Raw genomic sequence first — 19,578 nt, forward strand, 5'->3', positions numbered from 1 at the left:
CTGAGCCTATCTTTACCACAGCCTGCAAGGCCTAACGGTCTGGCCTCTGCTGTGAGCACTTTTCCTCCTGCTCCAGCTGCCCCCCTAAGCACACACTCTCCGGGGATGGTGCCCTGGCCTAGGCTGTCTGGAACACTGTCTCCCTAGATTTCCGCATGGCTCACTCTCTCTTTGCATGCCAATGCCATCTCCAATGAAGTCTTACCAGAGGCCTTTCCTGGCCATCCTTTTCCCATCTTTCTTCCCCCTTATGCTGCTTTACTTTCATAGTATTTGCCACCACCTAATATATCTTTCTGTTTATTTTCTGCCTCTCCCCAGTAGAATATGAGCCCCTTGAGAGCTTGGATTTTACCTGGTTTGTTATTTCCAGGCCTGTAACAGTCCTGGCACATAGTACGTGCTCAGTAAATAATTGTCAAGAGAATGAATAGATGCTGCCTTCAGCATTCTGATCCTGTGTGTATGTGGAGGCAGGGAGGGCCCCTCCTACCTCACATGGCCCTTCCTGGCTAGGCCTTTGCCGTCAGCTGTCACTTCTCAGTGTGTCAGCAGCTCCTAGCAATTCCCTCATCTTGCTTCATCCAATCTACTATATTTGTAACCTAGGAAAACTGAAAGTTGCCAGGAGATGACCAACCCCTGAACTACTGAAACCAATTTTATAAACAATGTTAATTTCCAGACTGTGGCCTCTGGGCAATTCCATGCCTGTCTTCCGAGTAAAGTCCACGGGTGTTGTGGCTATTTATGCTCTGCAAAGGGGTCTTTGTAGCTTCCTTCTGGTCTTCCTAGATTGTTGAGAGATCTGAAGTCCACCTGTAGACACTTCCGCATACATGCCTGTGTGCATTCTCAGACACACTCACAAATATCTTAGGCTTCTAGTACAGCAGGCAGGGAGCTGCGTAGCTCCATCAGACCGTGGTTCAAGGAAAGAGAAAGGGGAAGGAAGAGGGCCAGTTTATTCCTTATGAGAATTTAAAGGTTACAGCCCTTCTTAACACATGTGGTTGAGGTCTCTGTACACCTCACCCTCTGGTCTTATTCTCCTTAATTCAAGCACTATGAGGACTTAAGCCCTGGCTGAAGGCCACCTCACTTTTGTGGGAGAAGTTCAACAAAGTCCAAGACGATTTCAGCTGATAGGGACCTCTGAGATCCTGTAGTTCAACCCTCACCTGACAGATGAGGAAACTAAGGTCGAGAGAGTGGAAGTGACTCACCTAAGGTAACAGTCCCTTGAGGGCAGGGCTGAGCCTAGAAGTGGGATCACTTGGACTTCATTCACATCCTCTCTCCATTCCCTCTCTCCATCCCCTGCTGACAGCCAACATCTGTTTCCATCCTGGGCCACTCCACTCTGCCTGGCCCACCTAGGGGCCAGGAAAATCCTGCAACAGCACAATTCACATTAAGGCACGTCACCCACCTCTGAACTCTGAGACAATGTTGTCCGTGCTCTACACAGAGCCACACCTCACTTTATGAAACAGCAAGAAAGAGGAGCTGGTGCTCTTCAGCGAAACGCGAAGTTGTTCCTAATGGGTCTGGAAAAGTGGAAAGGCTATACCTGGGCAGACCTGCCTCAATGCCTCCTCAAATTTTGCCTGAGCCTTATCTTGCCTACATAATATGATCGACAAGCTTCTTCCAGTCGCCCCCTCTTTCCCAAAGTACCTCTGGCCTGCCACTCCTATCTGGTCTGAAATGTTCACAAAAGTTCCCTGGGTGACCATACTGTCTCTAGCCAGATACAGATCAAGGGTGCAGCTGAAGTTTAGGGGTGTGGGGAGACAGGCAGGCCAGGGCTGTGGCTTCTCCATAAGTACACAGCTCAGGGGCACTGCCAGCCAGTGCCACCCCAGGCAGCAACAGTCAGGGGTCTGGGAGACAGGACAGGTAACCTGGAAATCACACCTGGGTTGGATTGGGAAAATAGAAGTGGAATATGGGAAGGTCAGCCTCAAGGTGCCTCCACCAGGCAGAAACACCTATGCAGGCCTCAGTCCTGGGAGAGGAAAGACCAGCGCCTCCGACTTTGCAGCTTTGTCTCTGACCAGCCTTAGCTTCCTCTCTCTGTCCTTGCTTGGCAGCTCCAAAGGAACACGGCAGAGAGGAGCACAGCAGCAGTTGTGGATTTCTGGTCGTTACCCCGTCCTGGGCTGGCCTCAGTGCATGGGGCCCGCCTACTTCCCAGGGTGCAGGGCTCTTGCAGTGCAATAATTGGGCCCTATTTCATGACAGAGAGTCTTTTTTCTCCCTTTCCCGCTGCTGTTGGGAGCACTTATGGGCCAACGGAGAGTGTAGAGAGAAACCCTGGCCGGGCCTTTGGACTGCTCCGATGTTGGATGGTTCTGTGAGAATGTTTTCCTTCTGCTGCAAAGAAATTTCTCTCCCTGCATCTTTCACCTCCTGGCCCCAGTTCTATTCCTTGGAACCCTACAGAATAATTCAAATAAGTCTCTTGCCTTTTCTGAAATTTGGCTCAATGCTAAGTTTTGATGGGGAGTCAGAAATGTGAGATGTGGTTACGAAGGTTATACTTTGATTTTGGAGTCAAGAGTGATCTTAACCAGTCATCAAATATGTTTTAAAAATAATTATCCTTATTGGTTTGAACATTATCATGTCAATGGGTGCTTATTACAGAAAACTTGGGGGTAAAAACCTAAAAGATGGAAGGAGGGATTGCCCATAATCCTACCTCCCTACTGCCAACATTTTGTTCTGTATGGTTTTTGCATTTTTTTCCCCAACAAATGTTTGTGGAGTGAATACAAAGCAAGGTGCTGATTCAGGTGCCCCAGAAAAGATGTGCTGATAGACCAGGCTTGGATCTTGCCCAGAAGATGCTCCAGGGGAAGGAAGACATGAGCCTGGGCTTTGGAGTCAGAAACACCTAGTGTCAGGTGCACTTACTAGTTGTCAGAGCATGAGTAAGCGTGTTTTACTCGTATGAGAACTTAACAATGGTACCTATTTCATTAGGTTGTTGAGGGGATTCAGAGAAGTAAGCCTGTAAAACACACAGCATCCAGGTCTCCAATGAATGTCGTCACCATCAACATAACAGAGTATACAGTGATTACGGAGGCTAGACAGGTATGGGTCAAAGACCACAAGCTTTCAGAGAAGAGGGACTAAACCACTTGACACCATTTTCAGAGTGGGCTACACACAGTCGGTGACTGTACCAGGCAAGCACACTGATTAACTGAACTGAATTTACTGCCCAAGTATAATCAGCAGTTGACTCATGTCTGAAAGCTTGGCTCCTCTGCTCCTTTCCACGTCTGTTTAGCCTCCTGTGTCTTTGCTCTACTCTTCATGGGGAAGGTGCTTAAGGTCTCCTCAAGAAGCAGACAGGGTATAAATCTTCAATCTTGTGACTGTAATGAAGGCTTGGCTATAGGCTTCCCTCTGAACTCAGGGAAGCTTCCTCCATTACAGTGAGATAGTCCTGTGGGCAACTCAGCCTGGCCCTGGTCTACCAGTGTCCTCCTACCTCTACCTTAAATGGCATTTCCAGACCCAAGGGTTTCCTCTGCCTGCAGCAAGGGCAAACACAGCCACCAGGGAAGGAAGCCATGCTTCCAAAGATCTCAGAGCAGCTGGGGGGTAAATTGCTGTTACAGCACAGAAATAAAAGACCTGCAGAAGAATGAGCAGCACCCTAAAGCTAGTCCCGTGCCCTTGGACCTCTGGCCTTCCAGGAAGGTAACTCCCGGGCTGCCAGCCCTCCTCCCCACCCCCAGTCTTAGTTGCCTCTGGGCTGACCCCATGTCCCAGAGGCAGGTCGTGAAATGGCCCAGGAACAGACCCCATTGACAGGAAATCAGGCCCTTTATATCTGAACATTTTTGGCCGGGCGCGGTGGCTCACACCTACAATCCCAGTACTTTGGGAGGCCAAGGTGGGAGGATCCCCTTGAGTCCAGGAGTTCGAGACCAACCTGGACAACATGGAAATACCCTGTCTCTACAAAAACATATAAAAATGAGCCAGGTGTGGTGGCACACACTTGTAGTCCTAGCTATTCTGGATGCTGAGGCAGGGGAATCACTTGAGCCCAGGAGGTGAAGGTTGCAGTGAATCATGACTGTGCCACTGCACTCCAGCCTGCGTGACAGAGTGAGACCCTGTGTCCGAAAAAAAAAAAAGAAAGAAAGAAAAAGAAAAAGAAAATAAAAAAAGAAAAGAAAAAAATCAGAACATTTTGACAAAGGGAATTGTGGGTGTTTGTGCTTCTTCCTCCTCACTCTCTTTCTCGAGTGTGGTACCTAAACCAATTAAATACAAAATCACTTTCTGTTATTATATTTAGGCAAATCATATTCCCACAGTTCCAAAATGCACACATTATAAATAAAATATAAATTATTCTAGATCTTATTAAAGCATCCGCTCTCTGAGAACACTACCAGAAAAGCCATCATTTGCATCCCCTTCTGCTAGGTAAGCGGTGGCTTCCTGCGAGGCCTCGAGGGTTCCTGTGGGATCTTCCCCTGACAGGAGAATGTCCCTCCATAAGCAGAAGCTTCCCAACACCTTTCAGGAGAACTCCCCCTTCAAGCCATGTATTTACATCTAGAAATGGAGCTATCATCTGCTTATCTCAGGATCAACAAACCTTGCAAATCATTTAACTCAGCTTCAGCAGACAAAATAACCAAGGTCCAGAGATGTTAAGTATTGTGTCCATGGTCATTCACCAGTATCCCAATTTCAGGCTAAGAAAATTCTTGCCTAAATCTTTCACAGTTCTAAATAGGAGACTGTTGATGCAAATGAGTGCACCTATACTGAAAATGAGTAGTCTTTTTAAAAAATGTAAAGTGAAATTCCATATAACACCTTAGCCTCCCACCCATGCCTGTTAGTGAACTGGCATATGGAAAACCTAAGTCCCAAACCAAAACAACCACAAATGTTCTCCCCAACTGTGAGGACTGAAGACTCAAGGCCGGCTGTGTCGGCCCTGCCTCCCAGTTCGGCTGCTGTCCTGTCCCAGCGTGCATCAGTGTAGATTCAAGGGGATGTCCCCAAATCTACTGCCTCCCCCCGTCAGATACAGCATGGAAAAATCACAAACCTTGCCGCATCGTAAGCAGCCATATAGGGATGGAATCAGAATCTCCCTTTAGCTTAACAGATTCCATAGCCAAATTTTTCACATCAAAATTGGTGACACATGGGCCGACAGCAGGACAGAATATTAAAAATCAGGACCTCCTTGAGAAATCTGGCCATACGGTTGCCATGCCGACACTCTATAATGCCAAACAGCCAGCTCCAAGGTCCAGAAGCAACTTGGCTGGCTTCGAATAGTCCAGACATTGTGAAAGCAGAGCTGCCTCCAGGTCCAGGCACTTCTGCAGACCCTCCCTTTCCCAGCTCAGCTCTCTGATTCCCCAAGGGAGCAATGATGACGCCTGTCTGAATTTGCCAGCCTCTGACAGCAGGGCTAGCCACATCATTCTTTAAGAATCTGAAAATCCACATGCAGCATCCTGGCCCAACTAGACAGAGAAATGTTTCTGAATAAGCGGTTACCACAAATTGCAGGGAGAAAGTAAATCCTCAGCTGCACCTGCCCCTTTTAAGTTGAACAAAGGGTTCAATGCCTGCAGAAGCTTGAACATACATCCCCCCCCCTCCTTACTTAGAGCCAGGTTACAGTTGATAATAAAATATTAAGGAGATATGAATATAATATAACAATATTAAGGGGATGCGAAGCATTGACTGCTCCCAGAAATGGGTGAGAATCCTGTTTCACTCCTTTAAGAAGCCTTGCTGTGCACTTTAGGAGGCTGAGGCGAATGGATCACATGAGGTCAGGAGTTTGAGACCAGCCTGGGCAACATGATGAAACCCCATCTCTACTAAAAATACAAAAATTAGCTGAGAGTGGTGGCACATGCCTGTAGTCCCAGCTGCTCGAGAGGCTGAGGCATGAGAATCGCTTGAACCCGGGAGGTGGAGGTTATAGTGAGCCGAGATCATGCCACCTCACTCCAGCCTGGGTGACAGAGTGAGACTCCATCTCAAAAAAAAAAAAAGAAAAAAAGAAAAAAAGAAATCTTGCTGTGTGCATCAATGTGGGGATGCAAGGAGCTTCCAGCACAGTTCCTGCATGCATCACTTACATTCAGCTGCAAATTACATGGAAGAAATAACTGGAAGAGAGGAATACAATGATACAATGCAAGGCAGTTGTCAAAAGTGGTGCGTGACTGGGGGTCAGTGCTGGTGGAACAGGCATCTAAAACTTAAGAACAAAGAGGGAGCTGGCTGTGCCCCTAAGTGGCCACAGAAGGCTCTGCCACTCCCAGGGGCTTCCATCCTCCCTTTCTTCCTGCACCTTCACTTCCCAGCTCCCAGGTATCTCCCTGATACTCCTTCATACTTTAAATTTAGCTTCCCGCTCTGAGACCTTTCCTTACCTGCAGAGTGAAACCCTGTGGGAATAAGCAGGGAGAAGAGGATGTTTACTGGTGATTCTCATGACCTACAATTCCCACCCCTCAAAATGAGTGCTGAATCCTTCCAGCAGGTCCCCTACACCATTCTGGGACTCTTGAGAAATGTGAGCGGCCCTCCCAGTGGATCTTGCAGGACTCTGGAAGGAGCAGGAGAGAGGTGCATGGGCCAGGTCAGGGTTCAGGTTCCGGGTTCCAAAGCAGAGGCTCTGAGCAGCAGTCCCCTGTGCTCTCTTCCCTCCTCTCCTCCCTGCCCAGCCTCTTTCTCCGCCCCTTCCAACTCAGACCCTCTTGCCATCGCCTCACCAGAAAGAGGGACAGAGCATCTGGCCAGCCTGCCTTGCCTGAGACTAGGGCTGTTCCTGCCACTGAGTATGAATGTGGCAGCCTGGGCTCCTGGGGAGGAAGCTCCCTGGGGTCTGGAGGCCACTGCTGGTTTGGACAGTTCCAGCTCCAACCTGTCCCTCCGCTCAGATCACAACACTCTGGGGTCTCAGCACAGGAGGCTTTTCCTTATCAGCTTTCTGTCCAAAGGGCGACAAGTGCTTTGGAAACTGTGTCCTGGGAGAACAGCCCACAAGGGAACAGTGCACCTAATCAGGCTTGCCCCCAGAGAGTTCACCCAGACTGGTATCTAGGACAAAATCCACAACCTCACCCCCCCAGGTCTCCTCAGGCAAAGCCCTGAAATAATGGTTCCTTTGCAGGGGACTCGGAATCTGGGGCAGGATGGGAATATAAGGGGACACTCTCCAATGAACTTCCCGATATTCCTGGGGTTCAGATCCGCGTCTGGATGCGTTTCTCGGATTCGGCTCCACACAAGCCTCAGCCCTCCGGACATTGCACCTCCCCCGCGGAGCTCCTCACCCCTCCACCCCCAGGCCCAGATCTTTCCTTGTCGGAATCGCCACGCTTCCTCACTCCTTTACCCCCGCCCCACTCGGCTCTCCTCTTCCTGGTCCTCATCCGGCCAGGCTGCCCCGCCCTGGTAGGTCCCGAGGGTCGCCCGAGGCTCCCGTCCACCAACCGCCCCCTTCTGGAAGAACGCGCCCGCTCGAGCGCACTCTCGGCGGGTGCCAAAGCCTCCCGCCTCAACAGGTGCCCCTGCCTGGCCACGCATAGCTCTGTCACCTGGGGCTCAGACGGAGACGGCGACAGGATCGCCCCCTGCAGGGCGGCTGCGGCTCCCCACGCCCCCGCCCGGGTCCCCAGAGCGCCAAGGGCCCCCGCAGCCCCGCCGCCGCCCCCGCTGTGCCACACTGCCTTTGTTTCCCTGCCCGCTTAGATGTCGCGAGGCTGACTTCATGCAAGGGTATCGCCAAGCTCGGGCGCTGACACTGCCCACCTACCCGTGGTGGCGGACCCTAATGTTGGGAGTGAGGGACGCGTACAGTGCGAGACCTCTCCTCAACCCAGAGAACTCCGGGGGAGCTGGGTGTCCGCGCCGAAGAAGCGGGTTCAAGTTGACCCGGGCTCAGAAGGGGGTTCGAAGCCAGGCGCAGCGCCTAGAGAGCCTTCCCTACCCACGCCCCCACCCGATGTCCTTTGCCCCCAGAAGGCTGGAGAGGGGCTGCGCACTGCCACCTACGCGCTCAGCTGCGAGTAGCTCCCACCGCCCGCTCGCCGCGCGCTGGGCCCGGCAGCCTTCCGGGGCACACGAGGCTCCTGCAGCTCCCAGACCCCTGGCTCCGGCAGCGCAGAGCCCGGAGAGCCTCCACGTTCCCAGCCGCACGCGCACGCCGGGCCCACCAAACTTGCAGCACTTTCTCCCAGCCCCCACCCTCTGTCACCCTCCCTTAGTCGGTGCGCCCCAGCCCCGCCGCCCGGCAGAGGTTGCCATAACAACGGGCAGGAATGTTCCAACATATACAAAGCCGGCCCGGCGCAGCGGGCACTGAGCCCCTGGCCGGGCCCCGCGCCCTCGGCCGCCGCGCAGGGGCTGGACGCGCGCCGCGGCTCCCTAGCCGGGGCGTACTCACAATGAGCGGGATGGTGCGGTCCTCGCGGAGCTGCTCCGGCCTCCTGCCGGCCCTCTGCGTCCCCCGGCCGCCGGAGGATGCTGCGTGGGCTCGGTTGTCCTGCCATAAGTAGTAGAAAGTGCCCAGGATCCAGGCTACGGTCAGGATGGCGATGGCATTCGCGCGGATCTTCCTCATGGTGGGCAGACGGGCGCCCCGGGTGGGGGACGGGGCCGGCGTGCTCTCGGGGCCGGGGCGGGGGCGCTCGCAGCCCCAGCTGTTTGTTTTCGCTCGCGCCTAGCTGCTCAGTCCTGCAGAGCAGAAAAAGGAGAGAGGTGGGGGGGGGGGCGGGGGGGGTGATAGGGAGAGACAGGATCGCGGAGCGATCCTCACGGTCCTAATGCCCTTCAGCCCCGAGCGCGCGCGTCCCCCGGGCGCCCATTCATTCGCGCGCAGGGCCGGCCCCGCGCTCCAGCCGCCGCCGGCTGACCCACCCGGCCACTGCGCACTGGGAGAGAAGCGCGCCGGGTGGGAAGCGGCGCGGGCCTTCCTCCCGCGCCCGGGAACCTGGCTAGACAGACGCCCGCGGCGGAATGGCGACTGGCCAAAGCCAGCCTCGGCTCCCACCGCTAGGTGACCGAACGCCTGGCAGCTGCCCCCGCGCGGCCCTGGTCGGTCCTGCCTACCCACATCCACCCCCTGACCGAGCGGCCCTGAGTCACCGACTGGAGACGCGCGACCCCCGACCTGGGCCCGCGCCGCCAAGCTGCAGTTCCGGGCTGCGCTCTGGCGCGGGATTCAAGGTGTGTTCGGCGAGTGCTTGGGTAGGGGCGGCTGAGCGGGGGAGAGTCCTGAGTTTGTACTGGAATCTGCAGCTGAGATTAGCCAGACAAGGCCCGCCTAGAGGAGGGATTGGAAGCTGGTGCACTTGACATTCGAGGAGAGCGAAGGGAAAACGACGCTGCCTCACACCCAGTGCTAGGAGAGTGGGGTACGGCCCTTCCACATTTTTCACTGGCCTGGGGCTCCCAGATTTCACGATGCTTCCCTCTATTCCGCCTCACTGACCCCTGGACAACCCTGAAATATCATCGTCAGCATTATTTAATCGGAAAGAAGGGAAGCAAAAGAGGCCGGATGATTCTCCCAAGGCCACATGGCTAATTAGTGGGCAGAGCCCATTCTAGAAGCCATGTGTCCATCTGACACCTTTCGACAAAGTGCAAAACGCGGTGGTGAGAGACGAGGACACAGACATTGAGATTCCGCTCCAGCCCTAGAGGCACTGAGAATCAGGCGTGAACTACTCTTCACTCCAGGCAGAAAACAAGTGACTTAGATGAGTTTTGGGAGACCAGCAGTGTCGGGCACAGAGCGCTCAATGAATAGATGTGTAACAACAAAGTAGGGATCCAACAGAGGAAGAAATAATTTATTGTAAGGTGGTTTTGGGGAAAGCTCTCAGAAAGGTGGATGAATCACTTAAGAGGCAAGGAAGGGGGAAGTGAGGACAGGGGAGGGACTGCAGAAATAGGCCTTGCAAAGATCCAGAGGATGGAAGAGCTTGATGTGTTCAAGAGAGAGAGCTGCCAGGCGTTGCAGGGGGGCCTAGGATTTGACAGGAGTTGAGGTTGGCCAGGCTGGGTGAGTCTGAACTCAGGAGGTCCTTGAATGCCGGGGCAGAGTTGTTGAGGAGTCTGCTTCCTGCTGGCACTGCTGGACACCATGGCTCCTCTGAAGACCCATATAGGGTCCAGCCTCTAAATGAAGCCACCTGGGGAATCAGGCAAACTGAAGTCACAGCATCATGCCCCCCACAAGCATCCCATGAGCACCACCCTGACAGACAGAAGTAAAATCAGGTGGCTTTTCTCCATTTCTCCAGCACTTGAGACTGAACCGCACATATAATGGTTGCTCAATACATTTCTGTTGAGGTGAAGAAACCCCTAGTTGGGTTTTTGCTGCGGAAAACCCAGGGTCATCACTGCAATACGATATCCTCACTCAGAAGACTAATGACGAGGACACTTAGACGAGTCCAAAAGTGACCCAGGCAGGAATGGGATCTAGAAAGAAGAGAAGCACAAAAGAGGGCCTCACAAAGGGTCTACACAAGTAGCCAGGAATTTCAGGCATAAGGTGTGGCAGTCACAAACAACAGGGGAAGGAGTGTGGAGACGCCAGATGCTCTCCCAGGTCTCTCTCACCTGGGGAGTTTAATAAGACTGCGCCAGGGGCCAGGGCTCGTTTGCATAGATGGAGAAAACCACCGCCAAGCCACCGTCTGGTTTCCGCAGGAATCCCGGGGCAGATCCAGTGGTCGTGCCATTGGGGGAGGCCAGGAAAGACCTTGCTCCTTGGGAATCAGGCTCCACAGGCCTCTCAGGTCAACCAAGAAAATGTAAGGGAACTACCCTCCTGGTGCCCCCATTTTCACACATCTCTCAGGTAAGCCAGGTGAAAACTTGGGGAGTAGCCCTGTTGTCATACGCTGCTCCCCTCATCCCAGCCTGGTCTGTGCATATCTAGTTGCCTTTGGATGTGGGATCCGAAGACATCACATCACCTATCACCTCCTGGTAAAAGGCTCCAAACTCACCCCTCGGCATGAGGATGAAGCTGGACCATGCTGACTGAAACCAGGCAGATGGGGCTTCTGGTGACTCCAAAAGGAAGGCTCCATGGGGGGGAAGCAGGGAGGGGTGGGATGGGCTGGAATGTGGCAGGGTTTCTCACATCTCACCACTTACTGCCCAGGGCTCAGTGGTGAGGATGCTATATATCTGCCCCAAATGGTCACTCGTGGTAGTTTTGTCCCTGAGAGAAGGTTTGCTTGGCCCCTACCACCAGAAAGACTGCACAGAAGTGAAGTGTAGCCTCTCTAGATGACTTCACCACAGCTGTTCCTTAGTTGGGCACTTCCCTGGGGGATGATGGGGGTGGGGTGGGGGTAAGACAGCAAGTAATTACCATGCTCATTTGACTGACAGGAATTCCACATAGACAGGAGTGGAGTAATGTGCCTGAAGCCATAGGCACTCTGGCAGAGCTGGAGACCAGGAATTGCCACCTTGGCTACAGTCTGTGGTCTTTGTTTCAGATTCTAATCCCAAGTGGGTGCAGAACTGGCCCTCCCTGGGATAGGTTTCAATGCTCAGAAATGACAATGAGTGTTGTTTCCTTTCTGGTACTAGGAATGGACTCCAGCAGCATCACAGGATCAAAGCAACACCTAAGGAATTCACTGTTTCTTCACATACTTTGAACTTTGAAAACAAGAGCCATCATAATAGCTACAATTTACTCAGTACCTACCAGGTGCCAGCCACTGTGCCACCACTTCACCTATACTGTCTCTAAAGCCCCTACAACCCTGAGCTAAGGATGATCATATCCCCAGCTGCAGATGATGACACCGAAGCTCAAAGGCTACTCAACTTGCCTGGAATCTTACAGCAAGTAAGTGGTGAAGCTCGGTTTAAGTCCTATGCCATTTTCAACGCTTGTGTCTGGGTACGAGTACAGGGCTTCTGAGGCCACTGGGAAATCTACAGTGTGGTCTGAATTTCTGTATGCAGGAGCCTCACTTCCCCTGCCCACAGTTCTCCATTTTCTCATCCATAAAAGGAGGGATACAAGATGTCCTGGGGGGACGGGGGGTCTGGGCAAAGGGTAAGCTGGGCAAAGTTCCACATGCCCCTGGGGCTCCCAGATGCCCCAGGGAGCTCTCCGCCTCTGGGCCTTTGGTGTGGGGGTTGTGGAGGAGTGGATAACCGAGGGGGAAAGGGTACAGCTCAGTGTAAGGCCCTGGCTCTGGAGTTGGACATCCTGAACTTGAATGCTGATCCTGTCACAAATTAAGAGAGTGGCTTGGGCAAATTCTTAACCTCAGTTTCCTCAACTGCAAAATGGGGCACTGACAGCTCTTACCTCACAACTTCGTTGGGAAAGATAGGATGAAATAAAGTCGTGTAAAATCCAGTGCCTCGTAAGCACCCCCCAGGGGCTCTCTCCTGCAGGCTGTTGCTGGCTGCTGGAGGTGAAAGGGGCCTCCTGAAAGGGATTGCTGCCAAGAACAGACCTGATGCCAGCCTCTTTGGCCATGGCTAATGTTCAGCAGTCATAGATTGTCCTGCCCGTGGGTGAGTGGCTGCCTCTTCCAGAGCCTCTGCTGAGCAGGCTGGAGGCAAGGTAGGGGAGAGGCACAGAGCAGGGCCCCAGCCTCCCATTTGAGGTGCTGGGCCAGCTCAGAAGCTCTTGCTCTGTCCGCAGCAGCAGGGCCCAGAAGGTAGGGAAGGGACCTGATTGGATACCCTTACTGGCCCATGTCTGCTCTAAGCAAGAAAGAAGGCAGGGATGGTGGACAGAATGTATGTTACCAAGCAACAGGCAATGTGCTGATACACGATCTCAGAATACTCACAACGACCCTGTGAGGAAGGCGCAATCATCCCCCTTCCACAGGGGAGGAGACTGATGCCCACGGAGGTGCCAGCATAAAGTGGAGCATGCGCTGCCCACTGCCAGCTGAGCACACTCAATGCACCAATCATCTCTAAGGAAAAGATATTTATAAGGTAGTTTCTATAAACCATTATAGATGGAGGAAAGGACTTAGCTCTTTGAAAGGAACTTGGCAGTTTTCTTATTGTCAATCCTCCTCCTCCTATTTGTCTGATAACCCTGGTTTACTACTTATTAGTTTCTGCCACTGGAGTATAAATTCCAAGAGGACTGGGGTTCTTGTATATTTTCTTTACCACTGTTTCCCCGGTGCTTATAGTAGTGGCAAATAGTACATGCTTGTTAGTGTGTAGTATTTGTTTTTTTGTTTGTTTGTTTGTCTGAAGCCCTTGGAATGCGATCGCATAGGTATTTGTTGATGGAAGGAAGGGAGAGGAAGAGGGAGGGAGGAAAAAAGGCAGTGTAGCTCTATGAAAAAATGCACTTCTCTCTTAAGCACTTGAGAAATGAGTACAGGACTAGAGCACAGACAAAGGGGGTGACTCGTCTAGGGTCAGGGCGGGCCAGTGTAGTGAGTCCCCTGCCAGTGCTTCCTCCCCAAGTCATGGAGCCAGGGCCAAACCCTCCTGCCCCAGGATGAGGGCGAGAGAAAGTCCTTTGTGGTCCCATGCGAAGTAGCAGAAGGAATTACCCCAATTCTGGTGGACAACTGCAAGAACCATAAATGTTACTAGGGATCATGAAATAACCCAGGTGTTGCATTTGGGAATAATAGGATTGCAGAGGCTGCAGGCTAATTAGAAAACTGTCCAGTGATTTTCATTAACAAGCAAGGAATTTGTACAAAGGAGAAATACATAAATAAAACCACTCCTCAGCAGAATTGATCCCAGAGGCAGAGCCCTTTCCAAGGCCTCTCTGACCTTCCCGTCTCCACTACCTTCTCCTGAGCCCCTTCCCCTTCTCCATAGCCTCTGCAGAGCTGGGTGGCCAAGGTCCTCAGATCAGACTACATGGCCCAAGATGCCAGGTTAGTGCCTACCACATGCCCGTCTCTCCCTTGAATGGGAGCTCCTCTGAGCAGAGCCTGGCAGCCTCCTTTTATGTATCATGAGTTTCTAGCACAGTGTTGGGCATCTTGGCAGCACTCGCTAAATATCTAGGCAGAGTAAATGAATGAATGAATATTGAGGGTGGCAGCTGCTGCTACTCCCCATTCTGTCCCATGAAAATGCCAAATAGCCCACTCAGACTATAAAGCCAGTGCTCGATTGCCCATTGGCGTGGAATTTCCAGTCCCTTCCTTTCCTTTCCTTCTTGAACACCTACCATGCCAGGCACTTCTAGGTACTGGGGATACAAAAATTAATAGAATCTGTTTGTAGCCTCTGAAGAGTCCAGTAATTGACAATGGGGAAATACACATAGATAATCACAAGATGAGTCCGGGTGTGGTGGCTCATGCCTGTAATCCTAGCACTTTGGGAGGCCAAGGCAGGAGGATTGCTTGAGACTAGGAGTTCCAGACCAGCCTGGGTGACATAGTGAGCCCTCATCTCCATTAAAAATTTAAAAATTACCTGGGCATGGTGGTGCATGCCTGTAGTCTTAGCTATTCATGAGGGTTAGTGAGGAGAATACCTTGAGCCTAGGAGTTTGAGGTTGCAGTGAGCTATGATCATGCCAGTGCACTCCAGCCTGGGTGACAGAGCAAGACCCTGCCTCAGAGGAAAAAAAAAAGTCACAAGATAATATAATAGAGCTCCACAGAAGCACAGATTAGAGCAGTAACACTGAAGCAGGAGAGAAAGAGGGTAGGATTTGGTGGTCAGTTTGAGGTGGATGTGAGAGAAAGGATTTGAGAATAGCATGTAAGTTTCTTGCTTAGGAGACTAGTGCTTTGGTGTAATGTAACCATTAACTGAAATGGGGAATATAGGAGGAGCAGCCAATTTGGGAGGTGTGTTCAGTGAACTTGAGTTCTCTGTGGTCAGTCCAGGAAGGCATCTATAAATCCAGATCTGGAGCTCCAGGAGAGTGGACGGCGCCAGTCAGGTAGAGATGAGAAAGCCAGAAACACAGCTGGGGCGAATATGTTGCTGGGTACCCAGCACCTAGGCATGGCAGAAAGTCCATGTTGTCAGAGATGAGGGCTTCTGGATGCCTCGTGTGAAGATGGAGAGACAGAAAACTGGCATTTTTTTCTGCCTCTGTCAGATGCCTTAATTCAAGTCCCTGGACCCAGTCTCTTAGGAGTACTCATTGCTTTATTGGGAATCTCATCTGGTACATATCAGGATGGACCCCTTGACCTAGGGTTGAATAAAATTTGTCTCCATATCAAAAAAGTCAGGTGACAAGACTAAAGAGAATTTGAAGAGAGATCCATAGTCCTGGTCCTGCATTTCCTTCAGTCTAATGGTGCTTATAATTGATATCTCCATTTTCCTTGTGAAACTGGGAAGTAGAAATTAAAGCAATGTTCCCAGGATTGGTACATATTTTGAAGCTCTCAGCAAGGCTGAAAATATCCATCGATATATTCTGAAGTGTAATTTCTACTCCCTTACCAGTCAAAATAATTGAATGGGAAGAAAAAGCTGTTAATGCAGGAGGCATATAACATCAGATCCACATTGCCTGGAAATTTACCATTTCAAAGCAATTGAAGGCTTTTACAGCCAATGTTTACAGTCCTACATGTCCCCTTCTCACTGAAGCCACCCTCTGAAGCCATCAAAAGGCCCATCAGTCTGGCTTGGACACTGAAATTGCTCAGTGTCTGGAGCTGATGCCAAAACAGGGAGGATTTTAAAATATCATCCTGCCATTTTATCAGCATTTAAATTTTACGGAGTTTCCTCCTGGTAGGTGGTAGGAAACAGCTGGGGCTGTCTGTCAGTGCTCATGGAGCCAGTGGTGGCAGAGCTCCATGGTGGCATGGCCAGGCACATCCTCCCCACGCACAGCTTGTCTCCTTAGTTGTCTAGTCTAAGTTGACATTTATCCCTTTTGCCCAAGAAGAAAATACCTGCCCAGTGACAGTAAGCCAGAGGGCTGCAAGTTTTTTGGCAGAGAGATGGCACTATGCTGCCTCTCACAGACTCTGCCTGGACCCTGAATCTCAGCCCAGAGCCCAGCAGGATAGACAGACAATAGACTTTGCCGGCAGCCATCTTCTGTCTTCTGCCAGTACTTGTGTATAGGTAGGTGGGCGGGTGCATGTGTGCGCATGCTCTGTTTTCAATTGGAATTTGACTTCAGGCTTTTCCTGGAATTACTAATTTCTTTCCTCCTATTTGTGTCCACCGGAGGAAATTTCTAAATCCATGTCTGATCATTTGTCTTTCCTTCCACCGCTGAATCACTTATCTTTACACAGACCACTACCTAAAGATGGAGCACTCAGTATTTTCTTGGGCAACTGGGAGATAGGAAACCTGGGTTTTAGAAATGACACTTCAGAATATATCGATGGATATCTTCAGCCTTGCTGAGAGCTTCAAGATATATACCAATTCCAGGAACATTGCTTTAATTTCCACTTTAGTAGTTGATACGCTGTCAGCTAGCATGATGACCCTGGAAAAGTCACTTATCTGGGCCTCTTCCTCATGTTTATGTCGGGGGGTGGGGGGCTTTGGAAAAAAAAAAGAAAAAAAAGAAGAAAGAAAAGTACTTGGAAGGTCCTTTCAAGTGCTAGCATTTTAGAATTCTATTTACTTGTTTTAATGTTTTAAACCATTCCCTGCCTCAGCAAGAATGATGGGCAATCAACTAGGATACAATTTTCTTTATTATCATTTGATTCCCCTCCTACATCTTACACACACACACACACACACACACACCCCAACAACTTAAAATAGTCCATTTGTTCAAGAATCTGGAAACTGCTGGATTATAGCAGACTAAAAAAGAGAAATTGGAAGAATGTACAAGAAATTGGTACATCTCGGGATGCCTCTGAGGAGGGGAATTGAGGGGAACATGAGTAGGAGAGAGACCTTCATTGTATACCCTTTTGTGCCTTTTCAATTTTTTTACCTCTTTACCTAAAATTTTTTTCCATCAAGAAAAAAGTTTTCCTTCCTCTTTCTTCTACCTCAGGCCTCTCTGCAGCTCAGTGCCTAGGGGAAGAGGAGCCCAGTGACTGAGCTGGAGTCACACACTGGAAGCTGCCATCAGACCAGGCCCTCCCTAAGGCAAACATCCCTCTCTAGCCAGGCTGGCCAACAGCCTTGCTCCCCTGGCTGCCCCATGGGCCTGGAGGGGTTCTGTGGGTGCACACCCGCTGCTGGCTACCCCTGCCACCGGCACTCATCTGAGCTGTTGAGCTGTGTAGGGATTCCATTCAGAGTGCTCCAGTAAGGGGCTGGCCCCATAGCTCCAGCACCAGATGGGCAAAGAGGCCTAAGAATTCAGCAAAGGGGGGAAGTACATCCAGCCTTAAATTCTCCAGGCTGTGCCATCCCCTTTCAAATGCAGACTGCCTTTGTTTGTTTTCTACTACTAATATAACATGAGGACAGGCTCATAAAAAAGAATAAAAGGGTGAGAGATGAGTAGGAGACAGGGTCCTCACAGATCCCTTTGCTCCTGGCCTCATCCCCAAACTGCTTGCCTCCATGTGGCAGAGCTGAGCTGCAGGGTCTCTGGCAGGGTCCCACTGCCCTGGTCTCCCCAGTGCTGGCTCCTCATCAACTTTCCCTCATGACATCCAGCCTCCACCTGACCTTCCTCTTTTGATTCTAACCTTTAATGGGTGCTGGCCCATCACTTGTGTGTCCTACTTCTCTTTGCCCCTCCTCGGATTTCTGATCCCCCCCCATTACCTGTTTCACCGACTTATGGCACTGCCACACTGCCAAGAAATAGCCGTCATCGCTGAGGTCTGCTTCCTAGTCTGGAGCTTTCACTTGCCCCACAACTGAGATTGTTGGAAGTAGGAGCCTCTACCCTCTATTCACATTCCCCATACCCTACCTCCTTCCAGAATCAACACAGCCAATCTCCCCTTAGCAAATAAAAAATATTCATGTCCTTCCTTTGTGTGACCCCTTACTGGGAATGCAGAGATCATGATGCTTAGGTCTTGTAAGTGGTCTCCGTAGATAGGGTGGGAAGAGGCCACATTGGTCCTGTGAAGTCCTAACTCTCTTTGCTGAAAGATACTCTTTTGAAAATGGCTCTGCATGCTGCCCGTGCTCAATCTGGGGTGTCCTGGCTGTGCTGGAGCACTGACTGCTGACCTCACATTGCAGGCCCCAGTGTTTGCCACTGCAATGAGCAGCCTCTCCTGCCTCCCCAACTGCACACAGGCCCAGGTGGGGCTGGGCTGTCCCCTAGCAGGCCATGGGAAGGTGGAGGCAAGAAGATCATCGGGAAGCCATGACAGTCAGACAAGCAGCAGCAGATGGGGATGTGCACTGGGTGGACTGGACAAATAGCATGAGGAAAATCAGCTTTGGGGACAGAAAAAGCCAAGTGGGAAGTGTAATAAATACTAAAACCAGAAAAGCCTGAAGACAGTCCATCTAGGGAGCAGCAGGAGGATGACTAACATCACTGGAGTTTAGGTTGGAGGGGAGGATGGCAGGAGGGGCTGGGGTGGTCAGTATTCCAGGCACTAGGGGCAAGAGAAATGGCACAACATAAGTCTCTCGAGAAGGGTAACTCACCTTCCAAGCTGTTGGACTCATTGGCTGCCACAAGAAGAATCTATTTAAAACACACCAGGTATTTTGCCTCGTTCTGTTTCCCTGCCCAGAAAAGGCTGGAGCCAAAGGCTGAGGGAAGGATTCCAGCATCAGGACCCTGCAATGGATGACATGGCTGAGACCATTCAGGATGGGGAAGATCCCTGCCCCATCCTGAATGACCCACACTTACATCCCCCACCCCCACCCAAGCTGCCAGGCCACTAAACTCGCATATTGAACATAGTCCCAAAGGCAGCTTGTGGTACCATTTCCACTGGGAAATACTCAGTGGCTTCCCTCACCCTGTCTTCAAACTTGTCAGAAAGCAGATGCTGCTCAAATCTGACAGCCGCTCTTAAGGGCATGCTCAAAGGGCACTCCCTGACCAGTGGGAATATTCTTAATGATGACTGAGAGGCCTTGGGTGTTAAGACTATGGCAAGACAAAGGAGTGAGCATGAAAGGGCATCAAGGGTAAAATGGCCCTAGGGAAACCATAAGGGACTTGAATTGGAAAACAACAAGAGCCTCGCTCCTTTCTCTGGACTGTGTATCTTCAGGAAGTTCTAAATTTGGAGAAGACCTGACTCCTTATCCACCTGCCACAGAGAAAGTATTAATAAAATATAAGGCTAGCGTCTAGGAGAAGTGGCTCAGGAAAGCCATCTATGCAAATTTTGTTTCCTTCCTACTTGAGAGGGTTGGGGATGAGAGGTCCTTCCTTCCCTGACTCATAAGCCCATGAGTTGTGTAAAACACTGTTCAAGAAGGCAGAATATAAGCCCTCTGTTGTGCATGAGATTCATATTCTTGAAAGAATTAGTGTATAAATCAAATTTTACGTGCCAGAGAAGCTGGCTTTTCAAAATAAATTTGAAGTCAATCCTATGTTTAAACAGAAGGATGGCTTGTGAAGGTGAATAACCATCCTAGGTCACATTTGCAAATTGGGAACTCTGAATG

At 51.0% G+C, this 19,578-nt stretch overlaps 1 protein-coding gene and 1 long non-coding RNA gene across 2 annotated transcripts in view; one reads left to right on the forward strand and one right to left on the reverse strand.

Moving 5' to 3' along the window:
* The window catches only part of GALNT16 (polypeptide N-acetylgalactosaminyltransferase 16), a 95,296-nt gene extending 86,499 nt beyond the window's left edge, over nt 1-8,797 (reverse strand). Inside the window, exon 1 of the mRNA XM_032179289.2 lies at nt 8,468-8,797. Coding sequence (XP_032035180.1) covers nt 8,468-8,644 — 177 coding nt within the window. The 5' untranslated portion in view covers nt 8,645-8,797. The remainder of the gene's footprint in view (nt 1-8,467) is intronic.
* Nucleotides 8,500-19,578, forward strand: part of LOC116484500 (uncharacterized) — a 65,318-nt gene continuing 54,239 nt past the window's right edge. The window contains exons 1-2 of the long non-coding RNA XR_009210223.1: nt 8,500-8,645; nt 11,644-11,908. This is a non-coding gene — a long non-coding RNA (uncharacterized LOC116484500). The remainder of the gene's footprint in view (nt 8,646-11,643; nt 11,909-19,578) is intronic.

The sequence above is a fragment of the Hylobates moloch genome, unplaced genomic scaffold (genome assembly GCF_009828535.3).
Source record: "Hylobates moloch isolate HMO894 unplaced genomic scaffold, HMol_V3 SCAFFOLD_16, whole genome shotgun sequence".
In the NCBI taxonomy this organism is placed as follows: domain Eukaryota; kingdom Metazoa; phylum Chordata; class Mammalia; order Primates; family Hylobatidae; genus Hylobates; species Hylobates moloch.